Source organism: Aythya ferina (genome assembly GCF_964211825.1).
Source record: "Aythya ferina genome assembly, chromosome: 1".
Taxonomy (NCBI): Eukaryota; Metazoa; Chordata; class Aves; order Anseriformes; family Anatidae; genus Aythya; species Aythya ferina.
In genome coordinates this window covers 68,843,444-68,867,981 of record NC_140296.1, presented here as the reverse complement: position 1 = coordinate 68,867,981, position 24,538 = coordinate 68,843,444, and the positions used below count along the sequence as shown (strand labels likewise).

Genomic DNA, 24,538 nt, shown 5'->3' with positions numbered 1-24,538 from the left:
GAAGGATAAGCAAATAGAAATAAATTCAAGCAAAGAAAGCCAACAATGTCCTTGGTGCCATCAGAAGAGGACAGGGAACCCTCTTCAGCATGTTCAGCCTGCACACCACCTTGAAGCCTTGACAGAATCTTGACAGCGCACCATGAGACTACTTGTTAAGGCTGGGAAGGATTAAAGTGATAGATAGGCACTGTTTTTGTTTCATCTTTCCTTCAACCTGCATGGAATCAATAACAGCATTTTGCTGATCACATCAGCATTATTTCACATTTACTCAGGATCTGCATCTCAAGATGTCCAAGAGAGAAGAGTCTGAGATAACTGAGCATTTCTAGTAAAGTAGACCTCTCTGTGGAAGCTGTGGACACTCACACAGCATCAGGGCAAGCTCAACACCTCTACTCTCATATAACTCCCAAAACACAGTGGTACTCAGTATATACAATTTGAAGACAATTATTAAAAGATGACTGTGAACATAGAAGAAAAGTCCAGAGGACCTAAATCAAGTACACTGACAACATGATAATAGAGTAACTCTATAATCCACAACTTCTGTGAGTAAATAATTAATGGGGATTAATTAATGAGCTCAGACACTAAAAGCAATTTAATCTCTAAATTATGTGCTAATTTAATGTCAGCAGTGTAACTTTAATCTAACAAATAACAAAAGGATCTCAATTTACACTCTGCTTGCTCGCAGGTACTAAGGTTGATATTACTGCATCTTCACTGATCCTACAAATGTTATGGAAATTAAGGCAGCATATGCAAAAACATGCTTTATTCAGTTCTTCCTTTTGCTGTGGAAATATGCAGAGAATGATCAGCATTAAGAACGGTTTCTAAAGGAGGTGGAAGAACCCCATCACATAGGATACACTAAAACAGGCTGGTCCAACACCCAAGAAAGATAATGCAGAACCCTTGTTCCTTTTGTGGGGATAAACTAAAGGCCTATGAGATTTGTTTAGTCACCAATATTCATGATTTTTTTTTCCAGAGTTTTTAGTTACCTTTGAATTTTTCTTCATTGCTAGGCAGTAAATGTCTTTCTCTTTGTTTTACTTCCCTCCTGGAGACAATCAAAAGATCATCTGAGTCCAACATCCTCCCCCTGGCATGTCTTTTGTCCTCTGCTCTCCTCTTCTTTTTCTGTTTTCCTCTATCTTCTTTCACAATACTTTTGCTTGCTTCATCTCCTCCTTCATCTTCCAAAGATGAGTGTGGATATGGCTTTGGGGTCTCTTTATCTGGGCTAGAAAGTTAAAGAAGGAAATGCACTAAGCTCACCCGTCATATACTAATTTAAAACATTTTTAACATGGTATAGATTTTGCTCTCTCCCACATTTCACAGTGCTGACAAGAGAAGGATTTATACTCTTAAGCACTTGACAGGGCTGTAAGCATCTTACAGTTCCATTTCCCTTTTAGCTATAAAATAAGGAAAGAATAACCCAAAACACACATGTAGCATGCACAGTTTGTGTTTTATTTCTGAGGATACGATATACCTTGCTAACCTATTGCATACAATTATTTATCTTTAAAAATTCTGGTCAGTGTTCCTGTTAACCTTAATTCTAATACAGTTCAGCAAGAATTCATACCCTTCATATCCTTCATAGACTCCATTCCCACCCCACTCTCAAGCTTTCTAAAGTTTCCAGAATAGTTATGATGCAAAATACAGTTACAGATGTCTCCTTGACTGCACTAAAACCCAGATTATCAAAAACTAAGTAAAATTGAAACAAGTATTTAGGCACCCAGCTTTACTGCCATCATACAAGAAAGGGTCCTGAACACCTTTCTGTCTGGTCCCTAGTGCTTTCTAACTTGTGACTTTACACAGGATTTAGGCAATAACTGTCTTTTATGATGAGGGCCCAGAGCACATACTATTTTATTTTGTGTATGAAATTTGATAGTTATGTTTGCAGAGTCCTTCTGCAATAATTATTTTTTTCTACTGTAACAACAGGAAAACACCCCAAACAGATGCTAGCATCTCATTAAAATGAGATCTATATTAGTATCTCTAAAGATTAACAAATAAAACATGACCCACACCACAAATACACAGCACATAAACAACCATCAAAAGGAGAATCCCCCAAAAAACAGAGCTGAAGATTTAGACCAGCTATTGGAATCCAATTCCCATGTGCACTCCCTGTCAACAGGGCAGCCTGGGCTATCCATTTTGCTTTTTGGTTCCTTACTTCTACAGGAAGGACTTAGCACAAAAGAATGATCCTGCTTTGAGCTTCTAACATCAGTTTTGCCCGAAATAATAGAAATAATAAATAATACATTTCAGCTGGAAGTGCATTTCCATGTTCCCTGAAAACTGGGGGCTGTAATGGAAATGCCAGCTCAATCTGGGCTGGATCACTGCCATAGCATTGCTAACATTAGTAACTAGATAATGTACAACTAATGAAACGGTTGTATAATGGCTTTGAACGTAAACCTCCTCAAAAAGGAAAACAATCATTCAACACAGCATGCTGGTTACAGAAAGAAATAAATACAAAGTAAAATCATAGCCAGTGCTGGCTTTTTATCATGCAGCCACTGAGTTAATGTAGTCAATGCCCAGAAGAGAACATTATCTATGTCTATATGATACTACAGTAACATATGAAGCAAAAGAAGAATGGGATTTCACTTCACAAAAAAGTGACTCTACAGAGGACTCAAAACCTAGCTGAAAATGTTACAATCAGAAGGAGAATATTCTGAATTAGTAAGTGCACAAAGCAATTTACAGTAGAGCATTACAGCTCCGAGCTGGGAAATTTTCAGCTCTTCATGGGAAATTTAAAAGGCTCTTACCTATAAAACTTCTAGAGTACTGGGCTTCTATTGTTAACTCTTGAAACTAAAAATTCAGCAGAAATAGAGGTTATGTATAATGGGGAAAAAAATGAGAGAAATATATTCACAGCATGTGCAAGACAACCAGGGGATCAGGCACAGTCAGCACAGTTCTTCCCAGAACTCTTCCCCCAGCCTGTTGTGCCTTATGGGGTTGTTGTGCCTCAAGTGCAGGACCCAGCCCCATTGGTTCAGCCTATCCAGAGCCCTCTGCAGAGCCCTCCTACCCTTGAGCAGATCAGCACTCCCACCCAACTTCGTGTCATAAATATATTTGGTGTTTATACAACCAAACAAGTGTTTACAAGCTGGAAACACAATATATAAATTCACAACTACTATGAATTGAATATGCAGCTTTACATACTATTTTACTGAAACATATGCCAAGTTTGGTACCACTTCAGTTGTATATAACAATATCAGTTGTACATAACAGTAGCAAGTCAGCTTACCAATATAGTCTGTTTGGAAAATGAATATTAAATTTCATGTTAAAGAAATTAATTGTTTAAAAAAAAATAGAAGCCATTCTTATTGCTGCATTTAGTAATATCTTACTGGATTCAGATATAGTATCTCATTTAGAATATAATACAACTCAATGGAAGGGAAAGACTCAATTATATTTCTCAGCTCAATTATATTTCTGCCTCTTTTCAACTGCTTGTATGTTTTACACAGGAAATCATTACATTTAGGTTTACTTGATGGTAGCCAAGCCTCTTTTCACTCAAAAGTAAACCTAGATGTAATGAGGCGTTTTCAAACAGCAGTGGAATCATTACTAGAAATTGTGTGAGAACCACTAACAACGTTTGAATTAGAGTTGTTGTTTTTTTTTCCTGTCATTTTCATGGAATCCACAGATCAGCCCACTGCTGATACACTCACAGAATCACAGAATGGTTTGGATTGGAAGGGACCTTAAAGATCAATCCCTCTGCCACAAGCAGGGACACTTCCCACCAGACCAGGCTGCCCAAAGCCCCATCCAGCCTGGCCTTGAACCCTTCCAGGGATGGGGCATCCACAGCTTCTCTGGGCAACCTGTGCCAGGTCCCCACCACCTTCTGAGTGAAGAATTTATCCTGAATAAATGCTCTAAACTTACTCTTTTCTGGTTTAAAGCCACTACATGTTGTCCTATCACTACATGCCCTGACAGAGAGTCCCTCTCCAGCTTTCCTGTAGGCCCCCCTGTAGGTACTGGAAGTCTGCTGTAAGGTCTCCCCAGATCCTTCTCGTCTCCAGGCTGAACAACCCTAACTCCCTCTGCCTCTCTTTGTAGAAGAGGTTCTCCAGCCCTCTGATCATCCTCGTGGCCCTCCTCTGGACTCCCTCTAATACTTCCACGTCCTTCTTATGCTGGAGTGACAGAGCTGAATGCAGTAGTCCAGGTGGGATATCATGAGGGTGAAGTAAGAAAGAGACAATCACCTCCCTGGACCTGCTGGCTACACTTCTTTTGACACAGCCCAGAATGCAGTTGGCTTTCTGGGCTATAAATGCACATTGCTGGCCCATGTTGAGTTTTCATCCACCAGTACCCCCACGTCCTTCTCCTCAGAGCTGCTCTCAAACCATTCTCCACCCAGCCTGTATTTGTGCTTAGGATTGCCCTGGCTCAGGTGCAGGACCTTGCACTTGGCCACTCACCATTTATATATGTATATATCTAACAATGGCCATCATATGAGAATATTTCAGTAAAGATGAAGAACTTTTAAAATTGCCTTTAAAGGTGGGATTTGTCCTGTTCATGCAAACTCTATAGAAGAAATCTCCATTGATGAGGTTCCTTGGCAGCAATGCCAACGATGAGCTGATATACATGGACTCAGTCTGGAGCCCCTATGGGATATCAAGGCTGGTGGAAAATTCAAAACAAAAGCCTATGTTTTCCTCACACAAACTGTAACTCCTGCACAAATTCATGGAAGAAAATTCCATTAAAGTCTGTTTAATCCAGAGACTCCAATTGTGCTTCAGAAAAATCTTTAAATCACAAATTGCAGGAGGCTGGGATTATATTCTGGGGAAATATCCACAGATGATTTTTCTGACCTTATACTGCTTCATGAGATCTGTTGTTGCTGTCTGTCATACTGCTAATGCTGTGAAGTTTATCACAATCCCATGCTACTTCAAATGGATTAATCTAGAACTTTATAAAAGATGAAAGAATAATCCCCAATCACTTGAAACCACTGCACATTCACCACACACTTCACACCAGAAGAATATTATCCCTGCTGTACATAAATTCTGCAGAACTTAAGTAGGGGTTCATATCCATCCTATGCCTCTTCTCATCTTTCCTCAGACTTAAGCCCAGTAGAAGATTCAATATCTTAGAGACAACTCGTGATGTCATGAATAGCTTTATATCATAATAAATATCTTAAAAGAAAGACTCAGTCTTTGACAAATCAAAACTTCATCTCACCTTTCAGCAATCCTCTCACAACTTCCTGGTGCTAAGCTTCAAGCCATCACACACCCTCATTGTTTCCAAAGTGAAAACAGGACAACAAATCACCAGATAATAAAATGGTGGAACAGATAGTTAATGCTCTTCTCCTGAACATGCATGTGGGTCAAATCACTTGGTTACGTTTAGAGCAAACCAGTTCATGACAACAGTAATTTGAGTATTATATATGGAAACCTGACAGCATAGTTGAACCAAAAGTACAATATTCAAAATTCATGTAAAATAACTATTTTATTTTTAGGTTCAAGCATACTCACATTGTATAATCCACCTTCTGCACCATTCTTATGTACTGACAGGAAAAGGCATACTTCGTTTGGCTGATTTTAATAAGCCCACTTCTTACACAGTGTTCCTGCAATACCATCAACATTCATCTAATTTACATCTAAAGCTCAGAAACAATGAAGAAATATATGTATAAAAAGCCAACTGCTTTAATGCAACTGTAATCAGCCTCTAAAGATGAAAATTTTAAGAACAAAATACATTGTCTTAATGTTGCACTATGAAAAATACCGTGAAATTATCATAATGGCTTACAAACAAACCTAATGAAATAAACTGAAGATTGTACTGACTGTGATTAAAAACTCTGCATTTCTCATTTTAGCAGCATGGAGCTTGTGAAAGCCACCAAATTGATTATAGAGGAAAGAACAGTACATGGTTTAAGAATAAGCTATCCTACAGAATTTCACTTTTAATGTTTATTGCATGGGTTCTTCATTAAGCCCTGAAATCTCATTTACTTTGGTTAGCTGGAGACAGGGAATGGGACAGTGGGCTCATTAGCCTGGAAAATTGTACCTGCCTCATAAAAAACAGAATGCTAGTACTACCATTGCCATATTGGTTTCCTCTTGTAAACTTACTTTCCTGTTGTCAAACATCAGAACTGTGTAGAGTTTAGCACCCACATTCACGCTCTTTGGTGTTGCTATGACAATGGCAGGCGCATAATAACAATTTCCTGTCTGTGTCCCAGTTCTGGCAAAGACATAGTCTCCAACCTGCACACCAGGAAAGCTTTGGTTAACAATAACCATGTAGCTTGTGAGTTTTACAAGACCTAAAAGGCAAATACTAAAATATTCATACATGAATCATCATTCTAATCTGTTCCCATGTTTAATATGGATCTTTAAAAGGAAAGGAGAGGAATTTGGTCCTTGCATGTACTATTCAATTTCCATTGAATCAGGGGAGAACACAAAGCAAAAATAAATGACAAAGCCCTAATAAATGCACCAGAGCTCAACTAGCAATTTGAACAGAATGACAAAACTCTTCCAGTTTCCAGTTCTCATTAACTCTTCCCCTTTAGCTCTGCTCAAATGTACACATTTTTATGTAACTGATTTATACAAAATCATTTTTAAAACGAATGTGGAAGTAGCATTTTTTTTTTAATCAAATTATATGTTTAGAACCTGCTATACACTGAATTGTGTATAAAGGACTCTCCCCTGATCTTAATCTGTGAACTAGAGAACAATACATTTTGCTTCTAAACATCTTCCATTTCTTCTTCAGGTGGCCAAATACTCATGTTCTACTAAGAAAATAATACAAACTTCTCATAAACAAAGGAATCAAATCATAATCAATATGACTGTAATTTTCAATATCACTCCAAACAAATAAAAACTAGTGTGTTGAAAATAACATGGAAATGGAGATATTACTCTCACTATAGACTTTTCTTTAAAAGAAATAATGCATTTAAAATATATATTTAAAAATATATATATAATTTATTCTGTATGTAACCAAAGGGACAAAATTCCAAATGCGTATTTGCTATCATAAAAAATATTAAATTTTTCACCTGCAGATATGTGTATGGCATAGCACCTCCCACCAGTATAACAAACTTCAGAGGTACAATCCAAGTCTCCCCATGGCTTAAGTCAACAAGTGTGCAGGTAGGACTGATATTCTTCGTCACAGTTCCTAAAAGAACAACACAGTAACATGCTAATGATTTTTCTTTTACCTCTTGTAAAAAAAAAAAAAATAAAATAAAATAAAAAATTAATTCTGTAGACTGCCACACAGCACTGAGATTAAACATTCTATACTATACTATATTCCTCATTTTCATTTAGCCAGGATAAATTGTGCCAGGACAGAAGAGAAATTTGTGCCTGAAAAAAAAAAACAGTCTTACTAAGCATTCTAAATAACAGCATAAAACAAAGAATAATTTTGTAGTACAGGCATGACATTTGTAAGACTATCAGGTCACTGATTGGTCATCTTAAAATATTATCGCAGATAAAATATACAAATTTAAAATAAAAACACAAGTGAAGGTAACACAAAAATAATGGACTTCCTGACTACATGTGCACACACCCCCTCCATATGTAGTTGCTCTGCCTCAGATCCCTCCTTCTAAATGGAGAGGGCAGAGCAAGCTCAGAAATATGGCTATCCAAGATACAAAAGAACATGAAAAGAGAAAAATTGCCCAAGGTACTTTCTTTTTCCCATATCAAAGCCTGCTTATAAGTATAATTTATTCATTAAGAAAAAACAGAACACATTTTTACCTCATAGCCATTCTGGCTTAAAGCTCAACAGAAAGGCAAAAGCATTTAGTGAATTCTTTGAACACACCCAAAACCACAACCTTTGACAAATGGTCAACAGAAACAATTGAGGGAGGCATCAAAGAGGAATAGGCTGATACCTTCAACCTGATCTAGTGGGAGGTGTCCCTGCTCATAGTGGAGGGTTGGAACTGGATGGTCTTTAAGGTCCCTTCCAACCCAAACTAATCTGTGATTCTATAATACTCCCTGCTACTGTTATTTAAAATTATTTTCTTCCACACTCTTCTTATAGAAATGAAACTGTTTGAAGATCAGAAATGAAACCATTTGTAGAAATTAAACATTGGTTTTTTAATCATACAAAATGTATGTCTTTCTATAAATGTATATACTTGCACACAAGGTATATATTCATTTTTCATGAATATACATATGTAATATAATCAATACTAAACATGACTACAACAGAAGTAGCCAAACACAACCTAAAGTAATGTTTTATCAGTAATAGAAAACTATAAAAAAATATTTAAAATGTGGACAAAAATAGATACCTGGATAATAAAATCCTGTGATGTCTGATCTTGCAATCACCTTTTGGCTTTTGAAAGTCACAAATACTTTGTCTTTTCGTGTTTTTTTAGACTTTGTCTTCACAGTTTCTTCTTCAAGTCTCTGTAATTTGATACAATTATATATTTTTTTTTCACAACAACCAACCAGTCAGCCTGAACCTATCCTTTGGAACCGACTACAATTTAGGCAATTTAATGTAATAAACTCTGTTGATGATTCACAGTAAATTGGATTATTTTAAATATTCAGAATAGTTATAAACAGAACAAGTTCATTACAGGAAGCTCTCATGGATAAGACTACCTAAGAGTTTTCACTATTAAATCCTGTTTAATATGGTCATAATGATACCTGGACTTTTAAATATTCAGGCAAAAATTTACCTTGATGAATTATGGTTCTGGCTGCTGTTTTCCTAGGAAATAATTTAAAAATTGGACAAATCATATTCAAGAATGAGCTAAAGAAAAATCTACTGTTTTTGCAGAACAAGTGAACACATCCATTTTGTCCAGATAGGTGGGTCTTCGCAGTTATCTTATTTTCATAAAGGTTAGCACTGTATGGAATGACTGACTAAAAATACAAATACAGAATCAAAAATTTAAATTAAAAAAAGATAGTGTCTGGAAAATGTTTATTTACAAACTATAAATTCAAAATTATTTTTTTCAAAATTTTTTAAATGTTTCAGCTTAGCAAAATATTAAATTACATTTTATGGAGCTGCTGCTGTCCGTGATTTTGTCCTTTTAGTTAGTGTTCTTCTCTTGGGAAGGCAACCCCCCAGACTACAGAAGACCAAATCATGCTGACAAATTGCTCCTTAATGAAGTTTGGGGGACCATGCACTGGATGGTGAGGATAGAAATACCAAGGGGTGGCTGTATGTACCACAGTTCAAGTCCTAGTTGAAGGCAGTGACTGCAATTAGCAGTAACTGAATAAAGAATGCAAAAAGTGCAATGGATCTCATGCAGTTACTGAGGCATGGCATTGTGGAAATCAAATGATATGAAAAATAGCTAGACTACCATAAATCACAAGTGGCTTTACATAGAAATATACCATTTGGCTTTCCCGGATTTTGAGTACTTTAGTTTACAGCTATGTTCTTCTACCCTAAAGCTTTTATAGCTCACGTTCACATTTCACAGGGTATTACTGTCACTTGCCTTTAAAATAAGTCATACTCTCTGAATCATTTTCCTTTTTTTTCTGGAAGAAAAAATTTCTTCCCATTCAGGGCACCTCCCACTGCAAGTTTTGAGAGGATCAGGCTGTTGTGTGTATATGTTAGAATGTGAAAGAATACTTTACATTTTGGTTTCCTGAAAAACCTGAGAGAAATTATTATATAGAATCCTTTTCTTTCTAACAAGTCTGTAATCCCAGTATTTTGAAAGTATATTTTATACATACAACCCTCTAGAATAACAATGTCACTTACATTTGCTACAATAGCACATTAATTCTTGAATGTCTATTATTTTCTCTATACTGCTTATGATGATGCTTCTAAATATAAATTATAAGCAAGTGTAACATGAAGTAAATCACTTTTTGCCTGTTAATTTCTAAGTACTTACTTATTAGCTCACCTCATAAACAATTTGCAAGCATCCATCTCTACTACAATTCCACTGAGTAACAAAAACATACAGTTTGAAATCTCAAACTTTTCCGCATATCTACGCACCATTTATCAACTGTATTTCTGAAAAATAACCATAGTCCATATGGTCCTAAAAAAACCCTGCATACTAGGTGAGTATAATTTGCTTCCGTGTCTGATGAGATTTTCTTCCTAAGAAAGGTATATTTGGTTTTGATACTTGGTTTGCCCTAACGAGCAATTATGATGCAAAAAATAGGAAATTGATTACTAAATTGTTTGCTCTCAGTTTCACTGTAACTATGATAAACTTTTTTTCCCAATCTCCCACATAAAAATCATACAGGATCCTAAAAAAAAAAAAAATAAAATAAAAAATAAATAAAATAAAATAAAATAAAATAAAATAAAATAAAATAAAATAAAATAAAATAAAATAAAATAAAATAAAATAAAATAAAATAAAATAAAATAAAATAAAATAAAATAAAAATCCCCCAAATAAGCAAAGGAAAGCAGAACAAAAAGGCAAGGATATATTTTAAATAGGAGACACCTGTTGTGTTTTTTTGGTGTTTTTGTTGTTGTTGTTGTTTTTCTAGTTTACTCTTTACCCCTATAGAATATAACCTATATCAACAACTCTGTTTTTCGAACTGAGTCTAAAACAAAGGCCCTTCACAGCGCTTAGCTGCCTGCTTAAAGTAAAACCTAACATAGTCTGGCTTGAGTGCAAAGACTTCCAAGTCCACAGACACAAAAAGGTATTTGGGTAAACCATTTACTTAATTCCTCAGGCTCCAGAGGGACAGCTGGTGCTGAATATTTATTCAAAACTAATTTGTAATGCTTGACTAATAACTTGGGCAATTTCCAGCAGTCCACATTAACCCAGCTACTAAAGGCTCTGCAAGCACCCCAGGGAGGGCTCCAAGCAGTGCAAAATTCAGGTGGTGCAGAAAGACCCTGTGAAGTGAAATCCATCTCTCCTACCTACCACACAGCCTTTAGGTAGTCGGTGCAATTGACCCAGGCACTCTCAGAGTGCCCATTTCTGGAATATCATTGTCCAGTATTGTTAAAAAAGAGCCCCATCTGAATCACAGGGATCCCACCCTGTTTAGCTCTGCTTCTGCTGAAGGCAATACAAGATCACATGAGGTGAAGCTGACTCCACTTCCCACATCCAATATCTTCTGTATTTTAAAATTCTCTTTCAAAGAGATTAGTTTTTGCACCTTCCTACTGTAATTGAGTATGGATAGGAGGAATATCAGCAGACTCTGGCTCTAACTTTGGCGTTACACAAACCTGATACTTTAGAGCCAAAGAGCCTCTGTTCTTCCCATGCTGCTGGTGGCAACATGCCTGTACTGCACAGACTACAATCCATTTTTATCAAGGATCCTACCTTGTTGTAGCTATACACTTTGTCCAACACATTACTATATTGATGACTATGGAAAATTTGACCAAACATTTCTAGGTAATTATTAAAATTACTTATAACTTTCTTGTTGCTATGCTGTTTGGGATGCTCGTTTTGCCTTGTCTCCCCAAAGAGGCACAAGAACAAAGGCAGGAGATGCCAAGCTGCTTAGGAAGCATATGAAATATAAAAGAGGTATCAACAGACAGTGATTAGTGATCCTTAAATGGTGTGGAAGAATGAGGAGTGTAAGAATTAGGACACCAGGAAATAGAAGAAATTGCCAAGGGAGATGCAGAATTTCCATTCTTACAAAGAATCATTTCTCAACTATAAATATTTCATTAGGAATAATTAAATCAATCAGATATGAAATGTTTTTCAGAAAGAATAGACTCAGTGAACCACTAGAGGTCCCTTTCCACCCAAATAAACAAGCTTTACAGATCACAGTATGCTTATTAACCACTTCAAATTCTTTTTATTACATGGTGACCATTCAGCAGGGTCACAAACAAGTATAAGTCCTGCACATTTCAGCTTATCCTAAGGGAAGCGCAGTACTTTTAAAAGCGTATTCTTAATTAGAGTGGATCCTTAGTAATGAATGCAGCTTTCTCTGTCTGCAGAAATGGATGGCCAATGATGTATAGAAAAATAAATATTTAGTATGAGGAGAAATGTTCCTCATCACACCCACAGGAAAGATTATGACACTTGGGGAAAGAACTATTTTAATGAAAAAGTGATAGCCCTTAAGAGGATGCAAAAAACTTTCCTAGAAGCTGTTGTGTCTGAAGAATAGTAATGCCAAGACCCCAGTAGACCTGAAGTGGTCTAATGAGAAGTGGATAGAGGACCCTGAACACATTCTTTTACTAGGTGAAAATAACGTTGTAAACAACTTTTACAGTTCAATGAGAAAAATCATAAAAATGATGGTTGATTGTTATGCCTGGCAAGTTCGAAATACAAGTATTTTAAGTCAAAACAGTTACTTCTTAGAACAAATAAAATTATAGATTCCTCATTTTTTAACATCTGTAAATGAAAACCCAGTGACAGCTTGAAGAGGGAGATTTTTGTCAACACATGCTTTAATCTGTACAGCAAAAAGAACTGAGTAAAATAAGATGCAGTCTACAATTAGCCCTCCAATTAGGTAATCTTTAATTTTTCACTGTTTCATATTTTGCTTGATAATAATTAGATGTGTTTATTCATTTCCCAAAGCATTTACTTCTTGCATCACTAGAGGTCTTCTGTCATCTCATGGCCCTGTGCAGACATATGTTTACTTCACCCTCTTTCAATAGGGCACTGACATAGCCTACGTTTCTCAAACATAGGCAAACACAGCAGCCCGACCACAACTCCCAGAGAAGGTCAGAGCACAGAGGGAGGATAACCAGATCATTAATTCAGTTGTAGGCTTAAAGAGAAAGCTCCCATAGCAAGGACATCCAAAAAGGATTACTAATTGTTTTAAGAAGTTGTGAAGGTAATTAAGAACCCGTAAAAGCTAAAAAAATAAGGGGTCGAGTTTATTTATTTATTTATTTATTTTAAAATAGCAGGCAATTTAGAAGTCTGCTTTGTCAAGTAGACTTCCAGGATAATTGGGATTTTTCCACTATTTTACAATGGTAATTTTAATTCAGTGTCATCTCTGCTATTTCCTCACAGTAATGTAATGTATTTCAGCTGGCACTTTACTTTTTTATACCCATTCTGTAGATAGAAAACACACTTGGAAAAGCCTCTGGCAGCATTTTGAAAAGGCTCAGAGTTTTTTGCTTATTTTTTTATTCTCTTTTTTCCACCACATAAACAGAATTCTAATTACATCTGCATTTCTGCCTCTTACTCTTAAAGCTTTTCAGTTGCAGATTAGCAATTACTGAAGATGGTGCTGTGATTAGGCTCCTAAAGCAGGTTGACTCAGGATAAGTGATTGCACAATGTTAATCACATCATGTCTGAAAGTACACATTGGTGTTTCAAGGCAACAGCAAAATTACAGAGTGAAAAAATGAAACATGAACAAGTTTCTGCTACTCTTATACTGGGACATTATATGGCAGAGATAAATCAATAATCAAAATAACTCTATTGGTGATGTAATATTTTCAGACTAATGTAAAATGAATTAAGATCATCTGGTTTTTGAGACATTAAAATGTTTTCAGATGCACATTCTTAGTGGAATAAATGACTGAAAACTGAACGCATTCCTTCCCATAATCATTTATTTTCATACATGGACTGTGTTATCATAACATATTATTGTCAATTTAATGCAAATATTTTTTATAACTTATGTCAACACATGTAAAAGGCTAGAGCTTTTAACGAAAAATATTGGTATCAATGAAAAGAGGGGTATATCTCAATAAATGTCAGATAAAAAAAGATTGCCTTTTTAAATACTGGCACTATATTTCTGCACATGACCTGCTAGGTAGTGTATACTGATACTTGGCATACTTTATAAGCTACCTGTTCATATATTGATGCCTATATTTTACAGACAGCTAAATTTCAGTGTCTAAATACGGAGCTGAATCTCACCCCCTGCCCTATCTTTTAGAAGATAGGTAACCACAGAAGATTACAATGAACCACTCTGACATTACAAGATCTTTTATCCCTGTTTATCTGATATTAACCGAAATGCAAGTCTTGTATCATAATTGTCTTTCGTATACCTTTCTCCTTTCAGATATCTCTCTTGTGCTTGCAGAGGAGATAATGATATTTTGCTCAGATTTGTTTCAAAGAGGCTTGATTTCTGCAGTGCTCTCAGCTGCAGAAGTTCTACTTTACCAGTACTTCCAAAGAGTTATGAAGCCTTGTTCTCTTTTTAACTAGCTGTTTTCCTCTCCCTATTTGTATAGCATCATATTAAATGCCTAGTTTATAAGTTATTACCACAGAACAAAATTACTGCAGAAGCACATACTGAAGATGAATATCTGGGGAAAAAAAAAAAAAAAAAAAAAAAAAAACTTCCAATTTGTACCTTTTTATTTTTGCTGATGTGTAATTCTGAGTTCTTCTCAATTTCCTTTTTGACAGCTTCCTGGAGATCAGAGGCCTGCTGAATATATGTTAATGCTGCCAGTATCTCATCTTCTAACAATATTACATCTTCATAGGAAATTGGCCATCCCAAATTCTCTAAAGCCTCCAACAAAGCTTCCTTATGCTCCATATATTGAACTGGCCCATCCTCTTTAAATCTTTAAAAGTAAATAAATAGATTTGTAATTACATGTAGGAGAAATTTTAATTTTGACAGTACTTTAAAAATAAAATCACAACATTCAAAATTTAAATGCAGAATAAAACATCAAATAAATACAATCTATTTTCTGTGTGGCACAATCTGTTTTATTTCATCTAGCTACCATTGTGTTTAATCAAACAACTGCATCTGGCCAATCTGCATCTCTAGCAAAGACATCTACAGAGCAATTTAAGTGGCTGAGCATAGGCATTTGATGCCATTTTAGATGTCCTAGAATACCTGAGGCATCAATAAAGAACTTACTGATATGATCCAGAAATCACAGAAATCTCTGGTCCTTCTGGAGCAGCAGCTAGCACAAAGGGGCATGCATCTAGATCATTTAAAATGGCACAAGATGTCTAATTAAGTCCTGACTTCCTGCATCAGTTTTGATTGATCATAGAATCATAGAATGGCCTGGGTTGGAAGGGACCTCAAGGATCACCTAGTTTCAAACCCACTGCCATAGGCAGGGACACCACCCACTAGATCTGGTTGCTCAGGGCCTCATCTAACCTGGTCTTGAAAACCTCCATTGATGGGACATCCACAGCTTCTCTGGGCAACCTGTTCCAGTGCCTCACCACTGTCTGAGTGAAAAATTTACGTCTAACATCTAATCTAAATCTCCCCTCTTTTAGTTTAAAACCATTCCTCCTTGTCTAATCATTATCTACCTGAGTAAAGAGCTATTCTCTATCCTTTTTATAAGACCCAATTAAGTATTGAAAGGCTGTGATGAGGTCACCCTGGAGCCTTCTCTTCTGTAGGCTGAACATCCCCAGCTCTCTCAGCCTATCTTCATTGAAGAGGTGCTCCAGCCCCTTGATCATCTCTGTGTCCCTCCTCTGGACCCGCTCTAACAGCTCCTTATCCTTCTTGCACTGGGGGCTCCAGACCTGGATGCAGCACTCCAGGTGGCAGAGTAGAGGTGGACAATGACCTCCCTCGCCCTACTGGCCACTCCTCTGGTGATGCAGCCCAGGATGCAGTTGGCCTTCTGGGCTGCAAGCACACACTGCTGGCTCATGTCAAGGTGTTTGTCCACCAGAACCCCCAAGTCCTTCTTTTCAGGGCTGCTCTCAATGAGTTCTTCTCCCAGTCTGTGCTCATGTCTGGGATTGCACCAGCCCAGGTGCAACACCCTGCGTTTAGACTTGTTGAACCTCATTAGGTTCACGTGGGCCCACTTCTATCATATCAACTGCACCACTCAGATTGGTGTCATCTGCAAGTTTGCAGAGGGTACACTCAATTCCACTATGTCATTGATGATGACGCTAAACGGTATCAGTCTAAGGACAGACCCCTGAGGTACACCACTTGTCACCAGCCTCCACTTGGATGTAGATCCATCGATCATCACTCTCTGGCTGCGACCTTCAAGCCAATTCCTTATCCACTGAATAGCACACCCATCAAATCCACATCTATCCAATTTGGAGACCAGGATATCGCGTAGATGTCATGATGACATCAAAAGAGCAAGAATCTGCTGCTGCTTATTCCTTTCAGTCCTGTTCTGCTCAGTTTTCACTCAAAGTTCAGGAGTTTGTTTCCACCCAGGGTTCGCATTATGTCAACATCCACTACACTGAACAGCCATCTTGAACCTGCACACTGAAAGTATCTATACATGGAAAGCTGAGTAACATATAGTCATTTTGATAATAAACTAACAAACTACACCCCCAAAACCCAGCACAGGTAGAATTCTTTAAATCTCGAATTGGAAGTAAGGTACTTCTTTTTAGTATTCAAGTCAGTCCTGTGCGTCTTCTCTGCAGCTTCGCCAACATAAAATATGAAACCTAGGCATGGAGAGAGTATTTAAGCGTCTGTCTTACTAACACATACAACCACGGTGATGCCTGCTGCGTTGTCCTACTCTTTGTCACTTCATCTCTCTACACCTCTACGAACTGTTTTGTAATGAAATTATACTGACTGGTATAGTTACTTACCTAGATTTTGTTATCTATTAAATGAATCCTTTGTTCATCTAGAATCAATGTTAAGCTAACGTATCTCCTGATCTGGATATCTCATCTATTTTGAACACAATCATAATATTATTACTTCTCCAGTAAATATGGATTTTCCTGGTAATCTAAGATAACCATCTGGTAAACACTAGTGAATCAGAGAGCTTCTCAACCACTTCTTTAAGGGGTCCTGTGACAAAGTTAGTAGACTTTATTATCTTCTCCCTACAGATTCCTAATGATTTTTAGAACACGCCATCATCCTTTTGTTATACATGAACATGATCATTTAAATTACAGATTTAAAAGAGAAACAGATCAAATATTTCAACTTCTATGCACCAACATTAATAATCTTACCATGCCCCTCTAGCTACAGACTGTACAATTGCTAGATTTCTTTTTTTCCTGACATATATGATTGGCCATACTTCACCCACAATAAAATATTTTGGATGTCACATTGTCAACTTTCTGCACTTTATACCTCACTGTCAGAATTAGCAAACATCTATTCCCTCTTTTTAATTGTATGCTGTTCTTTTGTTTAATAGGCTTCACTTCCTTTCTGCATCAGAATGGGTTTTTGCCCAAAACCGTTCTCCTTTTTGATGACAGAACACTGTAATTTGGCTCATTAGCTGAAGTCTGAAGCATTCTTGTTTTTGTTCCTATTTTTCTGCCTAGAGTATTTCCCACCCATTCAGTTTTGATTATTTTATTTCCACATTATTCTTTGAAGTAAACAGATGCCAACTTCACTGATGCCAGTCTTGTTTATTTAGTCTCTGGTTTTCTAAATCAATATACAGAAACAATCCAGTTAAAGTAGTGTGAATTTTCACTGTGATACATAGTTGCAGTACAAGCGGTAAAGGTGCTTATTATAATTTAAAACCAGCCACTGAGGTGCTCTTTACTGGATGAGAGAAGATCTAACATGATGCCAAAGGCAATGACATGCTGCCCTCCCAAGGCACCGTCACTCAACACTGATCAAGAATAGACTGCTGCTGTTCAAATGGAATGCAAGTCCTTTCCTTTGAAAATAATCAACACTGCAAGAAGGTGGTCCAGAATTTAGTATCACACAAACATTTTTGAAACTAAGGTGCAGGCATGAAATACCTGAAAACAAAACAAGTTGTTTAAAGAAATAGTGGTAAAAAGAAATGTCAACCATTTAAGAGAAGCCTTTCAGAGGTAAGTTAGAAAAACGAATGGTGATAGCTTACTTGTCTCTTTCCTCTTGAGATAGTGCTCTCCAGATAACTAGATTTAGGCGCCTATTAAAAAAAAGCAAAGCAGTTTTGAGGGAATGGAGTTCCTTGTGTATCTGATGATCTCCAAACAGTAAATAAACACAGTTTCTTAAGATATCTGCACTATTTGTATTCCAAGAGCACTGTATTGTTAAACTGTGTACTTATCATTCAGCTATGAAATTATCAACTGCTAGAGAAGATGGGAAAACAGCGTCTTCCATCAAGTGGCAACATGACTATTTCAGGGTCATTGAAGGATTAGTGGCAATCACTGCTGTTTCCTGACAAGATTTTGTATGGATGGTTCTATTCAGCACCAGCATAATAAATCAAATAATAGAAGTGATTAAATGCCAGTTAAGTTCCTCCAATTAAACAGTTTCAGAAAACTGTAGCCTAAAGACTCATGGAGAGCAATGATAATTATTTTTTTTTCTGCTAAGATAACCCCTCCGTTAAATTGTGCCGTTATGGTTTCTGATTAATTAAACTCTGGCTACATAAAAACTACTGACAGGAAAACAGAAGTGATACTCCCAAAGCGATATAGTGCTGAAGTCTTTAAAAAGCACCATTAAACCTTCTGTTTTTGCTTTGAGACATAAATCATAAACTCTTATTAGGTCATCTAGCTCACAGTTTTCTCTATTAGCTTCTAAAACAGTTAAGCCATCACTCAATTACTTCATTTCACACTACAGAAATAAACCTCTACCAATGATCCTAATTGCTGTAATTACAGAAAAATGCACTCCCTTTGGAAATACAAGAACTGATTCATTGTTAGCAAAAATTCAGATTGCAACCATTAGACTTTTAAAACCATCCTAGTTTTACTGTTGAGTATAAAAAAAAAGACCATTAACACCAGATTTTGAATATCAATTTCTTGTTGATTAATTTTATCTACTAGAAACCAAAACCAAGCACATCTAGAATGTAAATTACTTAGTTCATTCACAATTTGCAGTCTCAGCATGCTCCACTGACTATTTCATGCTTCTAAATGTGCACACTCATAACCAATTCATTCATAAATGCCTCTGGCTATACAAGATCATGCACAGTTTGAAGCTCTCAGCCTTTTTCGCCTTCAATATTCTCTTTGTTAGAGTATGAAATTTCTGTCCTCACCACTTTTTCACCCCTTAATTTGATGCTAAGGTTAATCCATATATGGGGAAGATATTGTCATGCTTGCTTCCACTCTTGAAACTGAATGCTCTGACATATTGTCTCATCTACAGATGTCAGAATAAATTTCTGACTAGTCACTATTCACAAAGCTGAAATGCAGCCTTTGCAAAATCAATTACTAGAAAAGTGGTGTTGCATTTATAGCAAAACAAATTTGACTGGCTTGCTGTTTCACAGGTAGAGTACAAGCAATGAGAAGACCTTTTTATGTTGTTAATGATGTTCTGTTGTAAATATACCTGATTCATTACCCATTCATATGGTGGTAAAGATAAGTTATCTGTATTATCAGTCACCAAAGATTTAAGGAGGCAGTGGACAGCATTGTGAAAATGCTCCTTAGGAAAAGGTCATCAGAGTTTAACCTGAAAACATCTTTTTTTTTTTTCCTCAAAATTGAAGTCAATAAATATTAAATATTCAGTAGTATAGCACAGCAATGAAAACCTCAAAAATTCTTCAGAAGTGAGTCAAAAATATACCAGTTGCCCATCTTCCTGTCAAAATGAGTGTGAAATCCAGATTTCTCTAAGTTCTTCAACAGGCTGATAATAACAGCATTGTCTCAATAACAAAATAATAACAGATTTTTCTTCATTGAATTCCACTGGTATTAGACATAGCAAACAGCATTTTCAAATCATAATCTTTGATTTTTACCACAAAAGGTATATAAATTTAGCAATAGGAAGCAGGAATGAAAAAGAGAGCTATTACATGTTTAAAAAAGAACTGACATTATCATATTGCTGCAGAGAAAAGAAAAACTTAAAGGATCTCAATAGCTTTCATCAAGAAACAAAGACTAAACACTTGCCATCAAGGGTTTTTTATCATATAAAATAATTACTTCTGTAAATATTATTAAAATACAGCCTGAGAAGACATCTCATTTATTAAAACAATTCTAGTCAAAGCTCTTATAAAGTTACTAAATGATATCAGTAGTCAAATAACTTCATTACATCAAAAAAACTGCATAAATTTAAATCAAGGTAAAGATACAACTTAGAGATCTAATGTCCTTGCCCTTGCTTTTTACATCTGATGTGCTCTTATCAACATTTAATTAATAAGTACAACACATATATCCTTCTCAAAAATACTAAATTAAATTAAATTAAATTAAATTAAAATGATCAGTATCTTGAGAGGTGGACCCATGCAAACCTTATGAATGTCACCATGACCAAGTGCAAGGTCCTGCACTTGGGCCAGGGTAATCCCAAGCACTTCCAGAAGTAAAAAGAAAAAAAAGTCATTGACCAAATAAAATATGAACAACATGTTATTTTTTATCTCCTTGTCTATTATGTTTGTTGTTTTTATCATTATTATTATTATGCATTTTGTGTGAAGAAAATAAACGTTTCACTTACAGGTTAATGGTTGATTAAAGTTTGTCAAAGTATGGAATTTCCAGTATCAACCAAAGAATATGTACGCAAATATCCACTACCTAAGAAAATTCTGAAATTAGACTGTAAATATGATACAATTCTGATGAGTAGACTTGCCTTTCATAGGATTTAATTGCTTTTTCCAGCTTCTGCTTATAGGCATCAAGATTCACAGCCTGAGGATTAATTAGTGTGATCCCCTTCTTGTTGCTAAAATGGGCCAATGGTAAAATCTATGACACAATAAAAGACAAAGACATTATTTATCATACAACTTTTCCTCTGTAAGAATAAAAGAATGGCAATGAGTCTATGTACAAGGATCAGAACAGACAGAAGGGACATGGAAAGGCTGCAGAAACAAAGCTGTGAGCACCTCAAAGAAATGGCCATTGAACGTCAGTTAATGATAGACATCTTGTGAAATGATATAATTGCATTACACAGAAAGTTGCTAAATCAATTATTTTAAGACAAGGCAAATCAAGGTTATTAATTAGTAGTTAGTTTTAATTAAACCAGTACTCTCAAAAAAACTCACTCTAATAATGAAAGAAGGGACAGAAGCATATTCCAGATCATACTGCTTTAAAGCAACACTCATTATATAATTATTGCAGACAGATATGTCAGTTACTCTTATTCTGGAGGACCATATTTTCTAAGGAATTAGACGACCAAAGCAAGAGAGATTTTGGGCTACCACACTGATCACCAAAGAATGAACAAGTTGGATATCACTCACTGCAACTAGTCTTAATTGACCACAATAAGGATTAGGAACCTAACCAGGTAGTTCAGAATCAGGAACCTCCATACCTTTCAAAGCTCACAACTAGGCATCTCCATAAGCCGAAATTATTATAAAATAGCAACTCACACAGTTAATAGTATATCTTAAAAAGCAAAAAAAAGTGTGGAAAAGGATGACAGAAAGGAGGAAAGATGCCTTCCCATTTTTCAGTCCAAAGTCCCACCATCCTTCAGCCTTTTAAATTACTCAGTGGTTCCTATAAGAAAAGCTATTTATTCATCAACACCATGATAATGATTATAAAGAGAAAAAATACAAGGAGAAAATGGAGAAATCAAAGAATGTTACTCTCCTCAGAACTGTTTTTTACACATACATGTATGGTTGATTTGGAAGCTTCTCCAAGTTCCTGTCTGAGATCAGGATGTAATGACAAAAGGATGGATGAGGTTCAAGTTAAATAAAAATAAAATCACTGTTGAGGGGGATAATGCAAGCAAACAAAAAATAAAGCAACAACAAAACTTCTACATTTGAGAAATTTTTTCAATGATTTTGTATACATATATGTGTGTTTCAATCATTACAACCTAGCTAGATTCCGAATTATTGCTGTAGGATCATTTTTTCAGGAGCAATGATTTGACTTTATATTCCCTATTTGCAGCTGGCTGTCAAGTGGCAAACCTCTCTTTCTGAAGACATCTCTCTGATTTACAAATTTCTGTCACTTCAGTGCCAGACCACATCAAAGCTCTTCATATTGGATTAATTTTAAGATCACTTAGAAGCTAAGGTTAATGGCAACACGTCAGTGAAGCACCTTACCAGAGATGGATGAAGCAAATCTCTGCTCACAAGCCATGCAATCTGCCTATCTGTCATTTCCAGGTGGAGTTTGAAAGCTGGAAAGCAGGGAACTAAGAGCAACCCCCATCCAGCCCTGTGCTGCCATGGTTGTTGTCTGCTATATTACTCCAAATAAGTTTATAAAAGTTCAGGAGGGGGTCACCATGTGGAAGCCTTCTCTCATATCCCTTACAAATTCCCAGAGCAAATTCAAGTACAAACAGCATTACATGAAAAATGAATATTTAATACAGTTTGGAAAACACTCTAAATAGATTGTGAAGGACAGACAAGCATAAACACGTTATTACAGTACTGCAGAATAAAACCAGAACAGAATGTGTTCTTAGCAAGTAGTAAACTTCAAATATTATGCATACTTTCAGAGCAATGGAAACTGCTCATGAAGTCAACTGAAAATTCACAGATTCAGCTGAAAGAAATGACAATGAAGATTTTTTAGTGCCAAAATGTTTTGTCATTTTCTAGATTAAATACTTAAACTTTCATATCAAAAGAAATCACTTGTTTCAAAATGGCTTTTATTTCAAAACCAAATTTCAACATTTTGGAGACAAAACTAAAGCATAATAACCCTAGAAAAATTTATTTCGACTGAACAAGATATCTTGGTCTGGCTGAATCTGAACTTGACTCTCTAGAGTAAAGAATTGAGTCAACAAAACATGACTTGCAAAGCTGTATGAAGATGACTCATTTTGCAAAAACACAGTTGGTTCTATAGGGAAGGTTTGCTCCAGAACTACCACAATATAATTCGGATAAAATCTCAGATGGATATTTTTTTTCTGGATATGAATCTGATGGATATTTTAATGAATTAATTTCTGTGAAATAATTCAGGTGAAACAAAAAGGTCACATAAAATTGGGAAAGGAGGTCAGCCTCTGCTGTTAGTGAACAGTTGTCATAGAAACCTTTTGCTTGCTTCATCTCCAAAGTGAGAAAACTGCTCACATTTAGTCCATCATCACTGCTAGCAAAGGCTGAAAATAAAATTTATACCATCCCCAGAAACGCAGTCGAGCATGTCTGCATTCCAAACCAAGAAAAATTAGATTTCAGAGGAAAGAATGCAAAAATGTCTGTAAGTTTATTATCCTCAGTGAAGTCTTCTTGACATACCAGAATAATCAAGATAGTTCTTGGTCCAGACCAGATTCTTTCCAGAGGTTCCTTTCTAAAACCATTTTGTGATTCTGTGATTCTTCATCAATCTGTTAATATCTCCTGTTTAAGCTCTTAACTAATCTCAGAACCTATTTTTTGCTTTTCGATATCTCATGAGCTCTACCAGTTACACCTGGTTGGCAACCCCAGATGCTTTTCTCCTGCATACTGCTTCAGACCCAGAAAAATCCATACCTCTACACACAGAATAATTCTCCACCATCCAAGAAACTGAGTGTTTCTATGCAATTCATGGGGATTATCAGGTACAAAAGTGGTAAAAATTATTTATTTTTTGTATTTCTATTCTTGAATCTAAAGAAAGCCCATACCTAACTGTCCAGACCATACCAACTGTACAGTAACACTGAACTTAATTCAACCCTGAACGAGGCTAGCATAAGCTCCCATGAACTACCATTTAAAAAACACCTCTGCTTGTACTTCTAGGGTAGTAGTGTAGTACCCTAGTGTAGCTGGCCAGAGAAGCTTTGGATGCCCCATCCCTGGAAGTGTTTAGGCCAGGCTAGATGGGGCTTTGAGTAACCTGATATAGGGAAAGGTGTCTCTGTCCATGATAGGGGGGTTAGAATTAGATGGTCTTTAGGGTCTCTTCCAACCCAAACCATTCTATTATTCTATTCGCTGAAACACATCTTTGAAATATTTTTAAAGACTATTAGGTTATACAGACTAGTGGTTTTGCAAAAAGCAGTTCAAATGCAGCTCAGGATTATCTTGGAAATTATTCAAAATTCAAAAAGGTGGAAGAAAGAGCTCTACTTAGTAGCTATACTCAGAAGAAGATGGAAAAAGATGTGACTCCTCAGAAATAGGTCATAAGGGATATCTGAAAGCCACACTGCTTTTTTTGTTTGGCATTTCACTTACAGTAGATTGTTTTGTACAGTTTTTTAGTTACTGAATATCCAGTATTTTGGGGGGAAAAAAATCTGTCTGAAATGTGAAAATGTATATTTTTGAGTTTCTGATATAAAATCCATCTTTTTAATTGTATCCAAAAAAAAAAAAAAAAAAT

At 36.1% G+C, this 24,538-nt stretch overlaps 1 protein-coding gene across 1 annotated transcript in view; it reads right to left on the bottom strand.

Annotated features, from left to right (window-relative positions):
• Nucleotides 1-24,538, bottom strand: part of VWA3B (von Willebrand factor A domain containing 3B) — a 70,584-nt gene that overhangs the window by 3,402 nt on the left and 42,644 nt on the right. Inside the window, exons 21-28 of the mRNA XM_084536055.1 lie at nt 20,823-20,938; nt 18,079-18,129; nt 14,589-14,808; nt 8,501-8,621; nt 7,217-7,341; nt 6,261-6,398; nt 5,643-5,740; nt 1,020-1,261 (exon numbers count right to left, since the gene is read on the bottom strand). Coding sequence (XP_084392181.1) covers nt 1,020-1,261; nt 5,643-5,740; nt 6,261-6,398; nt 7,217-7,341; nt 8,501-8,621; nt 14,589-14,808; nt 18,079-18,129; nt 20,823-20,938 — 1,111 coding nt within the window. The remainder of the gene's footprint in view (nt 1-1,019; nt 1,262-5,642; nt 5,741-6,260; nt 6,399-7,216; nt 7,342-8,500; nt 8,622-14,588; nt 14,809-18,078; nt 18,130-20,822; nt 20,939-24,538) is intronic.